At 37.9% G+C, this 19,664-nt stretch overlaps 1 protein-coding gene across 1 annotated transcript in view; it reads right to left on the reverse strand.

Annotated features, from left to right (window-relative positions):
- PIK3C2G (phosphatidylinositol-4-phosphate 3-kinase catalytic subunit type 2 gamma) overlaps nt 1-19,664 on the reverse strand; it is a 205,741-nt gene that overhangs the window by 115,334 nt on the left and 70,743 nt on the right. Inside the window, exons 13-15 of the mRNA XM_086466907.1 lie at nt 15,600-15,714; nt 13,662-13,792; nt 7,047-7,235 (exon numbers count right to left, since the gene is read on the reverse strand). Coding sequence (XP_086323033.1) covers nt 7,047-7,235; nt 13,662-13,792; nt 15,600-15,714 — 435 coding nt within the window. The remainder of the gene's footprint in view (nt 1-7,046; nt 7,236-13,661; nt 13,793-15,599; nt 15,715-19,664) is intronic.

Consider the following 19,664-nt stretch of genomic DNA (forward strand, 5'->3'; position numbering starts at 1 on the left):
TTTAGGCCTAAGAAAAACAGCTTCATAGTTTGGATATTAGAGGACAGCTGATTTCCAGGGCTTCCTACAATGAATATGTAGTTATTTACTCATATTGAAAACTCCAGAAGCAGAGAAGTGTGATGACTGTATCACAACAAATTTAATATTCCAGTCTTTAACAGTACTTTCTTAAGAAAGAGGAGCTCATCTGTATCAGAGCTCACCTATATCAGCTCAATTTTGCAAAGGATTTGTACAACAGATTATCAGGTTCCTGACACATGGCCTCTGATAATGGCCTCAGAGAGGCAGGAGATTCAGGCACTCCTCTTCCCTAGCTGTTTTGTGGTTGTCACCAAAATCTCTGAGAATTTAGGTAGAAAAAAAGCAACTTAAAATAATGCTTGTATGACCCTTTCTTCGCATAGTTTCAAAATGGTAATATTCATGCAAAAAATTCCCCTTCACAGCTCATCCTGCAACCTGGATTCCCCTTAAGTTATGAAACTGACTTCCTCAGATATTTCACCTCAACACTCCTTTTGCTATTATATTTTTCCCTCCCTGCATGATGCTGATGATTGACAGCTACCCATTTTATAACTTCTGTGTAAGTAGCTATAATTGTTAGATCTCCCTTGAGACTTTAAGATGTTTTTTGTAAAAGTTGAATTTTGAGCTGGATGAGCATAGATTACAATTTGCTTTAGAAGAACAACTAACAGTCTTTGATTCTTTTCATATAGATAGCCAGTAGGGAGCTATTTGTCTAGCTCTACCTTTCAGCTAAATCAGATTCAAACAGAAAACCAAGCGCTGCTGAGGCATCCTGTGGATTTGTGAAATTCTCTTGAGATTTTTAGCATCTGCCAGTGGTGATTTGATTGTAAATGTGAAATAGATGTGCATTTCATTTTTAACAGTTTTATTATCCTAATTTTATCGCACTGTCTCAAATAACCCTATGTTGGAAGATATGTCTGGTAAATGGAACTGTACAGTTCACTACATTTTCTAGCATGTGAAGAACTCTATAGAGAACAGCATGGCTTTTCATGAGCCATTTTTTAAGTTAGAGGCTTATAACATGTCACATTCTGCAATTCCCTTCACATTTTAAGTTCTGTTGCATTTTCAAAAAAGAAAGACTTCGGACCCGTGAAGTGCATGTTACTAAGTCTGGGAGAAAAAAGGAAGGCTGAGCTAGCAAACCTGCTGGAATGAGAATACTGATTGAAAACAAAAAAGCCACTCCAAGTAGCAAAGTATATCATGTCACTGATGGATGCAACTGGGCCAAGAGAGAAAGTATAGAAGAATTGTTAAAAGAATCGGCAGATTAAGTTTTAGGCAGTAGTTTAGGTATTTTAAAAGTAATTAGACAGGAAGAGAGAAGAAACTTGAAGAATAATGATTAAGGAATTCCCTTAGTTTTAGCACAGAGCTAACATTAGCAGGGCTTATTTGCTTTCTGTTGGTGATTTTCTTCATTCCTTTGAAGGCTTCTAAAGAAAACACCATGTGAGTGTATGAAGAGAAGAAAATGGCAAGGACTAAAAGAAAGTATAGAAAGGTAACAAATACTGTCAATAAAAAGGACACTGGATTTTCAAAATTTTCAGTTGAAAAAGAGTAATATATTCAGTCCTCATTGTGATAAGATATGTGAACCCTCCCCCATTCCTGCACAGTGCAAAGCACAGGGTCAGGTACACTAGCTATTGCTTTGGCTGATTGATTGGCAGATGGATCTGTTGAATTTACCCACAGAAAACATACTTTAAGTAATGCTTACATAGATTTTTCTACAAGAAATTCTGACTAAAACAGCTAGTAATAAGTTTAAGATGTCATGGAGACCATATGGTGAACTGTATCCTAGGAGAGAACAAGAGTAGGAGGAAATCAACAAAAAGCACCTGTATGATCTAGAAGGTTCTTCCCACCCTAGAGATAACCTTTGTTCTCTGTTACATTGAAACAAAATAATAAAACATGGAAAACTCGATTATCTACAGATTTAGCTTTCTGACTAGATTGCATATTTACATATAGAAAGCATGCCATATTCTACATAGTTATCCATTGTTGTCCTACTATAGCTGTCTGTTGTAGTACCTTCATATTTACTACCAAGAAAGCTAAACATGGTTAAAGGCAGTGGAAAAACATAAAAGGAACTAATCACATTCTGATGCTTAAAATGAAAAGTTGATTATTCCTAGCAATGCATATATCCCCACATAAGTTATCACTAAATTTCATGTACATTACTATAAAGCAGTTTTAAGGCTTTATCAGTAGTGCGTTCTGTACATTAAAGTATGAAATTAATTGTAGATTGTTGCTTTGTTCTTATTTCTTTGCCCATGTTCACTCTCCCCATTGATACACAACTACAGCCTTTTAAACCAACTAAGATGCAAATGGGCAAGATAGGCTCTAGCTGTACCTGTATGATAAATACTCTGTTGGGCATTCCATTGTAGACTCTCAGGGAACAGTTTAAATGCTGCTTTTATTAAAACAATGACAATCTGATTCAATAATTCTAAGCCAATTTGGCTTTCAAAGACATGAGAACAAAATCTGTCTTCTAGCTTCATTTTATTATAATTATTGGTTAGAAAGTGAGTTCTGCATATATTGGTATATAACCTAACCTCTGAAACTCAATACTACTCTGCTACATAACATGAAAATCAACAATATTGTCAGAGTGAAAGGCTGAGGGATGCTATAACTAAAAGGGCATGGTTTTTGGTCAAGGAGAGGTAGAAGGGGTCATATCTTCCCCTACTCTGCCTGTGCCACACAGGGGATTAAATAAGGTAGTACAAAAACGCTCCGACACCTTAATGTCTGATCTCAAGATCCTCTGAGTGGGCACATGGTTTTAAAGCAATGTTCTTTTCTGTGCACTTGCCCAGACAGAGTTAGAATTTAGCAGGAAGTTTCTAAGAAAAGTTGTGAAGCCTAACAGGGAGGGTTGTGTCTTCACCTCCACTGTCTATGTGAAACAGTTCTCTCTTCAGAACGGTTGCAGCCATACACAACACCGGAAAATGACATACCTTCTTCTTCGGTGGCTGTTTCCTGATTCTAGCCATGATATGTCACAGGGCTTCAAGTGTACTCAAGATGTGCCAGAAAAACAATGTTGGAGAAAACATTCTGCTATTTGGGTTAATTAATATATCTGGGCTTTAATTTTCGATAATTTGAATAGCAAGATAACCTGGTCTAGTGGGAGGTATCTCTGCCATGGCAGGGGGGTTGGAACGAGATGATCTTTGAGGTCCCTTCCAACCCAAACCATTCTATGATTCTATGATAACTTATCAAAAAAATTGTAAGTACAGTTGTTTTATAAATGTATAAAACATTGGCATGTTAGCAACACACATTTGTGATGTAATTTCTAACACTGCCTTTGGTTTCTTTCTGTCATCAAGAAAGTTTTCTGAATAAACAAGTGTACTGGTGTCATTTCCCTAGCTAGTGTGGCATGCAATGTAGATACAGTTATAGAAAGCTCTAACTCCACTATAGCTTGGCTTGCTACCAAACTCAAAAAGTGAAGTCAATGGTGAAATGCACAGGGCACCAACAAGCAGTGTTGAGTAGGAGGGACCAGCTCTACACCTTCTGCCTTAGGGATTTTTTTTTTTTTTGCAGGCAATGGCTTGTAATCATCCTACCCTGAAATTAGATGTAAAATTAAGAGTGTAAAATCTTATTCTACATTTCCCTCTGCCATCCCTTCCATCCCATCTTTATTGATTAAAGAAACATTCTTTGTTTTTTAAATTGATTTTTAAGCATTAGCTTCTGGGGCTTTAAGAATCAATGCACTTGCTCTTGCTGCAAGTACTGGATGCAAGGTTGCTACTGAATCTATCTGTAAGATGTACCATGATTGTTTTTCCAATTTATGAAAGTTCTTCCTTTCCACTGCATAAATGAGTATGTTATCATTTGGCTGCCTTGAGATGTACCTGCAAAGTGGAAGAGCATAAGAAAGAGAGACATGCTCAAAGAACAAGAAACATCTATTAGATTGTATATTTAACTGTGTAGTGAACAAAATAATTTAGGAGTTTCACAAAGTTGCAAGGAGCATTCTAAGTCAGATGCATGATAATGGGGCTTGACCTGATGGGCCATGACACCTCTAAGTGTCCTAAGCTCCGTGACGCTGTCTTCTAACCCAGGCAATGAGGAAGCGTCTCCAACAAATTTAATTTCTTTATCCTTGCAAATGTGTGCTTGAGCTTAATCATAAGGACAGAGGCTGCAAAAGTGACTCGTGATTTTGAGTACCCTCTCTAAACTGTATAAGAAGGAAGCATATGCCTGCGGGATAAATTCAGGCTCTCTTTAAGACACTGCAAACTGAAGTTCCAGCAAAGAAAGAATCCAAAATTCAGAGTGAGTGGAAATTCTTGGTCTCTTTTATGGTATTGGTAACCATGTAGTAAATTGTGCTATATAGAAATGATATAACATAGAGATGAACTGTGGATGTCCTTGCTACCGGCTGTTCTGAGAGCGGAATGTTTACGTGGAATCACTTTTTATTTGGAAAAAAACATAGAAGAAAAATGCAAGAGGGCTCTTAAACTAAAAAATTTTGTCTCAGAAAGTCTCTGAGCTGCAGATTACTGGAAGTTGGGAGCACAGTGTCATTACTTTTGGCCCATTCTCATTGTCTTTCCTAGGTATCTGTCCTTGTTCACCATTGGAGACAGGATGCACTACACTGACTTTTGGGCTGATTTAGTGCAGCTGCTCCCACATCCTTGCATTATGTTAACAATACATGTAGACAAAGACCAGCTCTAATTTATTTTACTTAGCTATGATTTGAAAGTGATGGTAACACAAGTCCTTGAAATCGACATGCATATATAAAGAGCATTTCTTTTATATTCTGCTCATGTTTTATATGAACTTGGATCTTTCAGCTGTGTCTCAGTAATGACAAGAAATCAGAGAGCTGTTTTGTGGATGATAGAAGTGAGGAACTGACTTGATGAATTGTCAGAGCCAAACATAATACAGGATAGAGTTGAATGAACCTTCAAAAACAGCTTAGTTACGGAGCCTACAATCCAAAGTCAGTGAAGGTAATGGTGAAGGAAAGTTGGACCCTATCCAGTGGTACTTTACTTTTCAAAATGATTGAAATCTGAGAAAAAGAGAACCAAGAGAAGAAACCTCAGAAATCCATTTATATGGAAAGTACTCTTCTCCTTCAACCCACTCCCTCAATTTGCATAAATATGTCTCTCAGCAGTTAAATCATGCGACGTAGACATCTCTGAAACTAGACATCTTCAAGCAAGTGTAATCCCTCTATTTCTGAGGGTTAGCTTCCCAGTTGTTCCTGCAGCTACAAAATATTGTGGATATGTGAAGGACAGAATTTTTTTTCTTAAAGAGGTACTGTGATTCAGAACTTCTTTCTGTAGTGTTAGCATGCAGCAAAGAAAACAGATTGATATTATATTTTGTGAGAAAAAAAACTAAAGGGAAAAACCAGCTAAGATCTTGATCAGAAGTACTTGTTCTTTGGTATGACTTCAGGTGCCAGCCACTCCCAGTGGCACCAGGGGAGACAACGTGATGACATCTTCCTATCTTTTCCTGACAGAAATCTTTGTGGTAGCCAGAATGAACAGTGTGCACATTGCATCCACTACACACTAAGAAGCTCTGTGACAGGCTGAGTCATATTAAATATCTTGTGAAGCACCTGACAGGACTGATATTCTACACCACACCCTGATGTAGAGCTGCGTCTTCAAAGAACAATCAAAATCTTTGTTTGCAGAAATGCCACCCATATGCAGAAACAAAATTTCACAAAAGGTCTGATCTGAAAGACTGGCATGCTCTGATGTCATGTCAAATTCTCTTGCTTCTCTAGGGTGTGGAAGACACACTGCCCATATACTCCTTTCTACACGGTTCTTTTCTAAACTAGAAATAGATTCTAATAATTTAATAATGGTAAATGAGATAACAATAATATGCTACAGAACCTGGTCTTTCAGGATCTTCACTTCCATCACTCCCACTAAACATAAAAAAGACAGGTATGCAAACATGCAAAACCACTAATAGTTCAGATACAAACCTAAGACACAGGTATTCTTAGGAAATCACATCCAGAGGGAAATAACTGTCAATAGTTTTATATTATTAAATAACTGTTTTTTAATAATGGGGAGGTGAACGTATACAGTCTTTTCCAAAGTAAAGCTTTAGGTGAGGTATTTTTTTCTAAAGGTGCAACACGGAACTCAGACTGCAAAGCTGACGCAGCTTGTGCTTAACCAGACAAGCAAGGGCTTGATAAACCAAAATTGCTCAACCATTTAATCCACACATTTAACGTTTTCACAGGTAGGTCACTTAACACTAAATACCTCCCAAGCTTTTGGAGGAAATGTAACTGCTGACACAGATTTTGTCCCCTAATATCTGCTGTTACATCAAGACTATCTCTAGCATCAAGAAAGCCTTCCAACAAAGCCTTCCCAGTGTAAGAAGTGGGTGTGGAACATAAGACATCACAACGGAATTTATTCAAAATGTGGGGACCTGACTTCAAAGTTTCATCCTATCTCCTTCAGAAAGATAGGTTACAGATGGCACTGCATGTATTTACATGGTATGATAATCTAGAAGCATATTTCAGTCCTCCTTATCTCCCATTCATGGCTATACAGTAGTTTGAAGATGGGGAGTGCTATGTAAATGCTAAGTATTTGACTGATCACCTGTTACCAAAAACTGACTGAATCTGCTATAGAGAATGAAATACTTTTCATTATCCTGAGAAACAGAAAACCTTCTCAGTCAAGAAGGCAGGGCTGGCACATTTAACTCAAGGTCATCACAAGAGTTGCAACTACATCTTCTCTTTGACACAGGGACAGAACCAAAAGCACAGTCAGTGAACCAAAGCATGATACTGTGCTAAGCAAGTGTTGAATTAATCAGCATATGATCATTCTGTTTATTATTATTTTCCTACTTGGTTAATTTTCCCTTACCTGAAAGTCAGAAGCCCAAGTGCCTCCAGAGGGTTAGAAAATCTCCATCTCCTTAACATCGCATACATTTCTGATACAGTCGTTCGATCCCAACTGGGTGCACTACCCAGTACCAGAGGAAGGGAGCAATTTTGATTATTGCAGTAGTAACGATAAAACCACAAGATTCTTCTCTGTTGCTCTGAGAGTCTGGAAGAGAAGATTAAGAATTCAGTTTGAAATTAAAACCACCTGGAGCTTTGTGTAGCAACAAACTTTATTGTACAGAGGGGCCAAGTCATACAGTACACTGCTTTTCAGCTAAGTACGTGTTTTCCTTGGGGTAGGATATCATTTTCTGCAGACCAGCTTTTATAAGAAAAGTGATACTTATACTCTGGATCTGTCAGCCTTGGGTCATATAAAAATGAAGTGTCAAAAGACACACATATATGGTTATTTCACTTCCGTCTCATTTTTCTTCTCCACTGTCTCTGTTGTTGGTTGTTTGTTCGTTTTTACTAGGGTTTTCTGACAGAGACAAAGAAAATGCAGTTATCACCGGATAAATTATTGTTACATTCATCTGCTATACATCATCTCTAACTAACTACCGTAACAATTAGACACACAATAGCGCTAGCCATAGCTTTCACTCCTGCCCTTGCTCTGTTTAATGCAGGTGTGTCTATTTTTAGTCTATTTGCATTTAAAAAAGGGTTTAGGTCCTATCCATACACACACACAAGAACACAAGTGTGTGTGCATGTGCACACACACAGAGACTGTGATTATCCCTAGCACTGGTATGAGCCTGGAAAAGGGAAGGAAAGCTCTCAGCGACTTCTGTGTTTTTGCAAGGCCTAGCATGCCATGCTTCACTGCACTCACAAAAAAGGATGCAATACCAAATTCCTCATAGAAATATTAGATATCTAAATGACACATTGATAAAATGCTCAGTCACCATACTATATTTCACCGCAGCGAGAAATGCCTCAGAATAATTTTTGCTATTTATCCTCTGATTTGTCAAAAATTCAGATGTCTTTGCCTCATGCATATTAAATCCCAGCTTTTGATATCATCAGGAAACAGAAAAGGAAATTCCCCATGAGAGACAAGCTCCGACAATCTTCTTAATTTGATATCAGAGCCTTCAAAAGCAAGCTTTGAGAGTGCAAACTGATCTCCAGCTCACACAAATCATTACTGAAACGAAAAGGAACATTGGTTTTCTTGGTTACACTTGACCAAGTGATCCATCTACTTAATAATGTAACAGTGACTTTAAGCAGGCCTAGATATTTCAGAGCAAGGTATGAGAAACCTTGTAGAAGGCAGTAAGTAAATAGCTCATTTCCAGTCAAGCGTTTCATTATCCAGATGTGTAAGCAGGGCTCAAAATCAGTGTTTACATTCTTTCCAAGGTCGTCTTCCTTCTATTTGAGATGTTTCGGGACATTCTTAGTCAAAAAACTATGTTAGCCCTGCTCTAACTCTCAAGACTGTGGCTTTCACCACTCATAGCAATAAGTTCCTTTGTCTCTGTGTGCAATAGGGAACTTTTCTTCTTTGCAATTTTGAATTGCCAAGCATTTAGGAACAAAGAGTGGCAGTACAAAAATTGGCATGTTTTTTACTGTCACAAGAGTGAATGTTTATTTCTTTCCTTCAGGAGAATAAGCTCATAAATGTATGCAGAAGATGGCCTACCTGTGATACAAATTCGGTCATGACTTTCAGTAATCGTTTCAAGAAAAGTATCATTTTGGTAACCATTTCACGAAACAGCTTCAGAATTCACAGCATGTCTATTGTGACAATAGACAGGTCTTTGTGTTTGTGTGAAGAAGTCACACACAGAAAAAAAAGAGATAAAAGTAGGCCTAAGACTTTATTGCCTGTCTGGTTATTTTATGCATTCAGATGGTATTCTGCAGGACAGTTCAGCTAAAGGACCCCCTTTTATATGTTGACTTTAAACAGAGATTTAAGCTTTCAAACAGCATCCTCCAAACTAGATGATCTGTTGTTCCGATTAAAGCAGCTAAAGCCTCTACTGAGCTTGCAAAGGGAGATAAGAAATCAGTCCTTGTATCAGGTTTTCTAAATAACGGATTTCTCCCTCTGACTTTACTCCAGAGGCAATACCATTTTCACTTTCCATGTTTTAAAGATCAGAGATGAAATTAAAGGTGCAGTGGGGTTTTCTTAGGTTTTAATTTTAAGTTACTTAGTTGTAACCAGAGTTTATATATACATATAACAAGACTTTTAAGATAGATGGTAAAAGTACTTTGCATACATATAGCATTTGAAGATTATTATGCAAATAAGGACATTTATTTGGCTCAATAGGGATAAGATACTAATAAACCCTCTATATTTATAAAAATGCAGTTTACATTTTTTTTAACTTTTCCTCCATACAACAGCTATATTAAAATACGTAGCCTTCTACTCAACACAAATAAAAATAAAATATCTTAAAACCTAAATAATTCAGTAGTTTTCAGTTTCTAAGTTTTCATTAATCCCTTTAGCTAAATGAAGAAAACAGCTTCTGTGAAAGCTTTGTTAGCTGGTCTTAATTATTACTTCTTTTGTGAGGGAAATGGCAAAAATATGTTTAAACGCTTCTGAGCTGTTTTTTGTTGTTCATGTTTAGTACTAAAGCAGAACAAAACAAAAGGAGTTTCTCTCCTGTGGACAGACAAGTGTGCAGCATCACCACACTTTTTTAGACTTGTTCCACTATTCACCCAAGTGGAAGTAGCCTTTCTAATCATGGTTCACAGCAATGGCACTCTCGTGACAACTGGAAGACAAACTAGAAGTGGCAAAAAGGAAAGGAAAAGAAAAAGGGATGCTGAAAGAGAGGGAAAAGGTAGAAGGAAAACAATGAGTGAAGGAAAGAAAGATGGTAGAAACAAGATTGTCATCTTCCTGGCTTCAAACCAGCCTCTGATCCTTACACTAGGAGCCATTGCACACAAGCAGGCTCTATCACTCTCGAAGAGCAGCCATTATCTCAGAAGGCTAGTTTTCTGGGGTTTGTATTTCAAACACAGTAATCCTAAAAGGAATCAAAGGCTCATATCTGAAATGTTTTCAGAAGCCAGCCAAAGCAGCTGGCAGTAACTAATGAATTCTTTTGGTGTCCTCTCTCTTCCTGGTTTGGTGATGATGCCAAAGATCACAGCAGCACAGTGTAGGGCTGTGAGGAGCACAACAGCCATATGGTGAAGTTCATTGACTTCAGTCCCATTGATCCCTTCGTTAATCACCATCCAAGAGATGTTGGCCATGGGGACCACCTACCAGAGAGACAGAGGGCCAAGAGTCAGCTACTAGGAAGACCATATGTCTGGACCGGCTACCGGGGAAACCCACATCCGCGTAACAGGAAGAGGCCCAAGCATCAGCAACGAAATCAGAGTGTGGTTGTGAGCATCCTGATCCTTACTCTGGAATGGTTTTCTGTTTTGTGGCGTGTGTGTGCTGGTAAGGTACTGCTTTCTGCCTGTGTTGATTTGTTGATATTCTTATCAGGAACACACGGTCCACCTCTCTAATGCCTGAACCTGAGGACACAAAGCCACAGCAGCCTTGCATTCATAGCATTTTTGGATTCAACACCTGGTAACAAGGACAGCCATGCAGCTGTCTGGTTTTAACCATTGTTTATCCTTTTTCTCCCATACGGTTAAGAACACATTCTGTCCATTCACAAGTTCCCTCTGCTTTCAGTAGAATGGACAGAAGGATCCCAACAGCCTGAGAAAGGTTTCTTGTGTCTTCTAACCACAGACACCCATTTATTTCAAACTCATATTTGAGGCTTGTAAGCCTGAACCATTATCATATAGACATATTGCCAGTAAAAGTTACCTAGGTTCCTCTCTTTTTCTTGACGTGCAAAAAAAAAGGAAGGAAGAGATCTCCAGATATCATGGTAATAATGTGTTTGGATACCACGATGTTGTTATCAATATTTTTAATGAAAACCTTTCGTGACTGAGGAAGGTAAAAAAGAATTACTCTGATCCAGATACAACAAAAATTACAACCTGACAGATTCCTCTTGATCAGGAAGTACTTACAAATGGAATTCCTTCATTCAAATTCCAAATATGCTACCCTTTACCTTGATGATTCATTTGCTAGACCAGCTTTCCCCATAAGATAGGATAACTGAAAGCAACAAATTGTGGAAAAAACCCAGGACTACCATTCTCTTTTCTCCAGGAATCTGTTCTTGAACTTATCAAAGCCTTAACTCCAACCTGTTGACTTTCAGTGGTCTCTTCCCTTTATATGCCCACAGAATCCAAAACTGTTGTATTAGGGATGTTATAGGATGTCTACCCTTGCCTGGTCTTTGAAATATGTTTTTATGAAGCTGTTATCCATGAATTCACGTATAGCTTTCATGAATCTGATTATGTTGTCTACCTCCACATCTTTGTGACAGCAGACTGTCTTAGGAAGTACTTCCTTCCATTTGTTGACAACTGAACATTGACTGTCCTTAGTTCAAATATTGTGGGATTTGATGATGCATTCACCTTGCCCACCACCATCAAGATTTTATAAAAATTAATCATACAACACACACACCCTCTAGTCTTCTCTCCAAAAGAAGAAATCCCAGCCTTTTAAGCTTCTCTTGGTCAAGTAGCTGCTTAATCCATTTCATCATTTTAGTTGCCCTTCTCTGTACATTTTCCACATCTAATATGTCCTTCCTGACTTTTGGAGACGAGAACTATGCAACATACTCAAAATACAGCACATCAAGGTTCTAGACAGCAGTGAAATGGCACACTGACTTCTTCTCTACACCCTTGCTGGCAATGTCCAACATTTTGTTGGCACTTTTGCCTGTTGCTGCACATGGTACTCGTGAGTTCAGGGAAATGCCAGCAGTATTGTAAAGTTATATTTCCTGCATTGTAACTACCAGTTCTGAGTTCAGTGTCACATACAGATTCTTAGATACTTTGTCCTTAAATATACCCCCTTAAATTTACCCACACTGAAGCTCATCTGCCATGTTTTTGCCCAGTTTTGTAAGGTCCTTCTGGATCCTTCCATAGCACAGTGTTTGACAATCACCTGCAAACCTGGAGATTTCCCTGCCCCCTTCCTTCTCCATGTCATCGATGAAGATACTGACTAAAGCTGGTCCCAACCCCGAGCACTGAAAGACCCTACTGCTGATTCTTCCATTCTGAAATGCCACCATTAAACATCCAGTCTTTGCTTTTAACCTCTTTTCCTCTAAACCCATGGCAACTTGGTTTCTTTAACAATCTGATGTGGAACCTCAGCAAAGTTTTCTGAACATCCAAATGCTTTATGTCCACCAAAACCCCAATACCCATATGCACCCACTGACAGCCTTCTAGGTCAGCAACAGGCTGGTGAGGCAGGGTTTCTATGCACAGAAGCCACACTGTCTCTTTCCTGACAAATTACTCCATACTTGACTAAATGCTTAATAATCTTATTGTTTCTTACAGAACCCACCATTTTACCACGAATAGAGGTCAGATGCATTGACTTGAAGTTCCCCAAATCACTTCTGGAGCACATTTTGAAGGTGGAAATTTTCCTGGCACCTTGTCAGCACCCTGTCACAGTGGCTATTTGCAATAAAATATTGAACTCCCATTCATAATTAAAAATAAAATTAATAAAAAGAACCAAAACACAGATCCCATGGTTAATAAAACTAATTTCACATTTCATCCTGTCTTTTTAAAAGTTGAAGTAAGCATCAAATACACCAGCAAGTTTTTATCTTGTCTTTTTTTAAAGAAATTGATTTTGAAAAACCCAACCATCTAACACAGAAATATCTTAACAGATACATTGTATCACACTAAGAGGGCTGAACTAGCTTTAAGTTATTTAGTTATTGTACAACTAATGCACCTTTTTGCCTTTGAAGGAGGATTAGTTCACACAATTAACTGTGACTGGTATAATGGCTCTGTAGGCATCTGTGTTCCCAATTCCACTCTGATTATAGACAAAATTATTTTATACAGTACATAGTCCTACTTGACAGTATAACATACATATAGCTGAGCATACTAATCTGTCTCAGTATATAGTGTTTTGTCTTATTTTGTCTTTAACTACCTTCTGTGAAAGCTAAACTTTCCATACTTCTTTCCTTGTTTATAACTTGACACAGATGGTTTTAATGATCATACGCCATTTAACTACTGTATCTGAAGTCTGAGTGTATTTTTAATAGAAGGCTGAATTTCATAGAACCCAAAGGGTTTTTTTGCTAATGCTAATACAGACTTGCATCACCAGAAAATCTTATGTTTTGAATCAAAAATCAGTGTTTTTGCCTCAAAGACATGAAAAGATATAGTAATAGAAAGGGAAAAACAATCCTTTTTTAAACTGGTAAAATATGCTGCCATCTCCAGGGGCTTATTTAGGGTTTGCTGTGACCTATTCTCTCACTTAGAGGTGCTACTTCTCAAATCAATCAAGCTAGACCCCTTCAGAGGAAAATTTGGTTTTTAAAGAATTGGATGCATTTAATTGTGATCGATAGGATAAGTACAGCAAGCCAAGAATCAGGAGGGCTAGCTGGATTCAACTTACAGCAAGACAGAATGTATCTGTGAAAGTCTTGCAATATGCTTCAGGCAGTCTTTGGCTGGCTCTTCAAGATCACATCTTCTTTCTTCAGGTTCGGGTTTAATGAACTCCAAATTAGTTTCTGGAAAGTCAATCTTTATTTAAAAAAAAAAAAAGAAAAGAAAAAAAAAAAAAAGGAAAAAAAAAGACAGAAGCCCTTTTAGCAATATTCTGTATTCTCAGATATGTCTGTCAGTAAATGTTATCTTGGATTTGTCCAGGAAGCATATGAAATATGAGAGAAAGAAGAGAGGATAATTCTTTGAGGATGTTCACTATTTGTAATACATTACTTAAATATGTTGGCGACAAATTCAGCCCACAAAAATCAATGGGAGCATTGTCACTGACTTTTCTGGGAGAATTTCATCCACTGTATTTCAATTTTCTTGGAACTGCATGAACTCAAAGCTGAAATAATTTTTTCCTGTTTTCCTCCTTTCTTGGTTTTTAATGAGATAGTTCTTAAATGGAAAGTTTCCACCAATGTTGGGTTTGGTTTGTTTGTGGGTTTTTTTTTTTTTTAATTTTTTTTCCTGAAAAAGTAGGGATAATTCCATTGTGTAGTTTGCCAGTGTAAGAGATGGAAATCAGATTCCTCATTTCACTTCTGGATGTTTAATATATATTGTACAGCATCCACCAATTTTTTGTTTGTTGCACTTAATATGGGTGTCAGAAATTTAGGATAAAGTTTTGAAGATACAGAAAAAGAAAACATTCAACCAAATTTGCAAAACCTGAGGTGCTTGATAATCTGAGTACAGACTTAGCTGGAAATTTAGGTTGTTCTTCAAAACTCAGCTCAATTTGCACATCCCTTTTTGATTTATTAATGCACACCATAATCTCTGATCTGTCTCTATTTTTTTAATACATGTATTTGATATGCACCACTCTTCTAAAGGTTAACAAAGTTATTCCCTACAAAATGTAAGTGTCTTGTTGGTCACATCAGCAAAGCTATCTTTATGACATTTCCAGTATGTTCATAAATTGTGATACTGTCAAATGCATGGGAATAACTGAAAATGACAAGGGGGGAATGAGAGATCCTCCTGTTCCGTTTCTTTCAGATGAGAGAGATCATAAATTAATAGTCATTTACTGGCTCAACTTCCCTTCATTATTAATAGGGGGAGCTATTTTAAGGCATCATCTTTGACTGAACTCCTTAGATTAGAAAATCTTCATTTGCTTGTCTATTAGAATTCACTATTTTTAGGTCAGCCTCATTTATCTGTATTATCTGCTTTTAAATGTCATTTGCTAATAGTCATTCAGCTTTTTAACACAAAAAACAATCGCCCTTGAAGTATCCAGTTGCTACTTCAACCTGGAAAGGTGGTAATACTACCATGCAGACCTAACTCATTTTCAATACTGGGAGCACCATTCTGCCCAGAATGAGTGGGTGCTCAGCACGCAGTCATTGAGGGAGAGCTGTTCTGATGCCTATTGACAATTGTTTGCAGCCACTTCCTTTACAAATCCTTTATGCTACTCAGTCTAATTACAAGCTGTATGTTACATTTATAATGGCATGCAATTCAATAGTACTCGGAACAAAAGTTCAGGTTTGAAAAGGCAGCTGTAAGTCAGGTACTAAGCCATTAATTTGTGTCAGAAGTATTTTTGGAACCAAAATTGAGACCAAAAAAATTACCCTACAAAAACCTTCTCTAGTCCTCAGAGGTGCTATTTGATATGGAAAGTATCATACATATTTGCCACTGTGCAGAATTACAGACTTCCATCCATTAAGATTAGTATGCTGTCTTTGAGCGGCTATAATGGAAATAGGATTTTTAATATACGTGGTCTTGATGAGCTGTGGGAAAACCCCTTTTTCTTGCACTTTATTAGAAAACAATGCTTTCTTTTGCTTTCTTGCCTTCTTACCTGCAATGTTACTGAGGTTGGTGTATCAGTACTGCAGATGCCTGGGGCAATCATTGTTGTTGTAAGCGTGCTGTACAATGTCATGCTAAGCAGCACAGTTCCATGAACGAGCCGTCTGCAATACACACAGACAGAAATACTGCATCAGTACTGGAGACAAGGCGAGCAGGATTTCTCGAAATTACATCAAAGAACACGGAACTGGATAGCTTAAAAGACAAGCAAAAGGAGAACAAATCTTTTATCATTATGTGGTTAGTACAAATCTGGCATGGATCAGTAAAGGTTGCGTACTGCTGTAGTGGCATCTGTGCCGTTGCAGGGATCATGACACAAATCACGCTGCCAAGACATTCTAGGTCAGCTTTGCACTTTACCACTGACTTCTTGTGTGACAAGGGTTGCCATATAAGCTAGGTGTAAAATAAGGATAATACAGTATTTCTACCTCAAAGTTTAATTTTGAGGACAAATATGTTAGACATTGTGAAGTGTCAACACACTGTATAAGGTTGAGGGCAGTATACATTTATTCCACAAATAGAAGAAACTCAATGGCAACCTACTGCAACCATAAAGAATCCTTGTTGATTTTATGTATAGATGTCGCGGAAGAAGGAGTATGATATCAGAGTCTCCAAAGAGCTGAAAGGAGTTTGAGTGGGATAGTTTGTACCACATGGGCTGCATATGGTTTTCGGACAGATGAAAGATTATGGTCTGAAGTACCAGTCTAAGCACTACAGGTACAAGAAAGTCTTATCAGAAACAGGCATGCATGTGGTCTGCAGATAAGAAAACCAGCATGATTTGGCAGGTCAAAACAATTTGTTCTAGAAAACTTGAATAAAATCAGAAAGCTCAGGTGTAAAGTCTAATCATAACCAATCCACTTGAATTTAAGAATGTAGTACCTGAATAAAGGAAGATAGAGCACACTGGACTTATCCTTTAATTTGTCCACATCTTAATGGTTAGTGAGGTCAGAAATTCGATTATATTTGACAACTCTTCTTTTACTGACAAACATTTTTTATTACAATCATTCCAAGCACTGCCCAGTCAAAACAACTCAGAGAATGAGCTAGATTCTCTTCTGGCCAGTGCAACAGAAACAGCCAGCCAGGTCGGTGAGTTTTGAGTGCATAGCTTTTACCTGAGATGAGGATGTTAGCAGTACAAGAGAACCCAGATGGACTTTCTGATCCCAGCATGAGTTTGCAACATTGCTGTAAGAAGGTACCTTTTGAATTGCAAACTGAAATGAATTGTTGCTAAGTCACCTGAAGAATAAGAAACTCCTGCAAAGTCATTTTTGTAGTCAATACTCAGTGTAAACCAATTCAGGGCTAATTTTTTCTTTTTCATTTCTCAAGCTATTCATGTCACTAGTGCAAACACTTTATTTTATTGTGAGAACACAGCTCAGGAGGACTAAAGACAAACCCATTCTCTGAAGTTTCTTTTGCAGCTGTAGGTGCTTTTCCAGGGGAATAGAGGCAGAAAAAGGAGCTGTGATGAGAACAAGATAGTGCTCGGGGGCGGGGGGGGGGGGGGGGGGGGGGGGAGGGGGGAAGCATTTGTGTGATATGAATGCTTTCACATTTAGGTCACCTACGTGAATGTGGAAGTGATCAACGGTGATTCAAAGTTGGTTTTCTGTGATGTGTACTGGGATGACCTTTAATAAATGAGTCGCATCTCTTCAACCACTCCTTTGTTGACAGGGTTTTACATCATAATTTGAGCTAATTGGCACTTTTGTTAGAAGGGAGAGGAGTACTGAGAACTGAATGCACACGAACACTAAATTACCCTTTTGAGCTCTCATTACTGCTAATCACTTTCATATTGTGTTCTAAAACTATAGGGGGCTTTAAAAAAGAAACTATACACTGGATTTTTTTTTTTCCTGGGAAACCTGTATAGAGAAATACAAGAAGTAGCACAGACCTCAAAGGCACTGTAGATGTGTTTAATTGAGACATTTCCTGAGCTTATTATCTCAACTCATTTGCACCCAGCACAGATGCGGCTAAAGACTGTCCAGGAAGATAAGGAAGAATCAGCAGGTGGGCTTCTCAACTGGAGAACCAGCAAGTAAAGCAATACATCTTTGCTGGACTGAGAAGATTTCACGTGTTAAAGCAGATGACAGGACTGCGAGTAAAACCAAAGACATTAAACCACTTCGATAGTATGGAGATGACACCTCCTAAGAAAAAATGAATTTGTTTTAAAAACTAGTCACCTATTTATGCCTCATATATAGAGTAGTCTAATTTATAAATTTACAAACAAGTGAGCAACATCTGTATCTTCCATCACTAAGTCACTCTTTGGACTGAGGCTAGACTGTAAACACAGGAGGCATTTTTAAAAAGATGTGGTGAGACATCAACAACTGTGAAATACAGTGTATCTTTTTGAGGCACAGCTTTCCCTGCCATTCTTTGGCGCAATGTATGCACTGCATGCACCGCGCAGCTAACATTCTTCAGGACCGAGTCTACTTTTGGACACACAAATGGTCAATAACAGGGGCCATGCAGGTGAATGAAACAGTGAAAGATGCATCATTATTTTTAGAAAAAGGAAAAGAAGCAGGAGATCGTGCAAGATCCATTCAGAAAAGGAAGGAGCTAGCGTCATGAGCACGATAACCGTAACTTTTACTGAATGGACAGATTCCTCTCTCTGCTACTGGTTCTGCTGATGAGCTCAGGCATTCCCTGTCCTGCTCGCCAGTTTTCCCATCTGTAAAACGAGGGTAGTGATACTGACCTTTGTAAACACTGTATAATGACCACAACCATAGACAATGACTTCCATGTAGCAACTTCAGTATCAAGCACATCAAAAGGTGAATAAACAAGTGCTGCTCTGTGCCTACTGCCATTTTTTTATTACATGCTCATGCAAAACCAGGGCAGATGGAAACACCTGGAATCACACAGATTCCCAGCTCTTGTTTATTACCGGAGCAAAAATAAACTTCCCGTCTTATTACAGCAAGACACTGTTATTTAAGGACAGTTCAAGGAAATTTTTGTTGCTTGCTCTGATTTGGAAATACCAATTCAAAATAAATGGTATTGTTAAAAGTAGTGAAGTCAGAGCAATGGGCACTGAGGGGGACATTACAACTCCCAGATTGCCCCAAATGATGGATTTCTGATTTGTTGATTAGTTCTGGATCACTAAACTATTCCACACAAGAGACAAACACATTCTTCTGATGTGAAGGAATGGGAAGTTGACACACAGGCTTGCAAACACTTTTTGAACTGCCTCTTGCATCTAAAAAGACTTCTAAAAAGACAGATACAGCATCAAGGGCTTTATTGGCATTGATTTAGGGCCACTATCTAAAATCAACTACCTGATAAGGATGACAAACATGGATGTGGAGGCTCATCTACTGGACAAGTTGGCAACCACAACCATTATTACAATACTCATTCCCAAATGTACATAACATTAGAGTTACTGTTTAGATCAGATAGACGAGGAAAATAAGGACAAAATATAGTGTGAAAATAATGTAATTATCCCCAAACCTGACATCATAAGCCACAGAAATTCAGAGTTGAGGTAAAATTAAAGTAAATCCAAAGCCTCTAAGCTATAAACCCCCACGTCTTATGGCCCAAGCAGTCTTAATTCTGCAGTGGAAATTAATTCCTACTGTGAAATAACTACTTTATCATAATTACGAATACAACAGAATTCTAGTAAATTTAAATTAGCTATTTAATTTTCAACTGCAAAGTAATACTAAATGTCCTGCAGACATTTATAAAAGACCCCATCTTCCATCCCCACAGTTTCTGGTTTAAATAACTTCCATAAATAAAGGTGCTGAATACAGCAAATAAAAAATTATCAGATTAATCCAGACAGTTAAAAGACATTTGCAGTTATGTTCCTGATTCTTTCCTAATTTTTGCCTCAAAACATAAAGTTAGAAGATAAGCTTACAAGCAATAATTTTAAGGTAAAGAACTACATTTAGGCAAAGATTGGAGAATATTTGCAGGAAGTCAGTTTTATAGAGTGAGACTA

Source organism: Leptosomus discolor, chromosome 1 (genome assembly GCF_034619465.1).
Source record: "Leptosomus discolor isolate bLepDis1 chromosome 1, bLepDis1.hap2, whole genome shotgun sequence".
Lineage (NCBI taxonomy): Eukaryota > Metazoa > Chordata > Aves > Leptosomiformes > Leptosomidae > Leptosomus > Leptosomus discolor.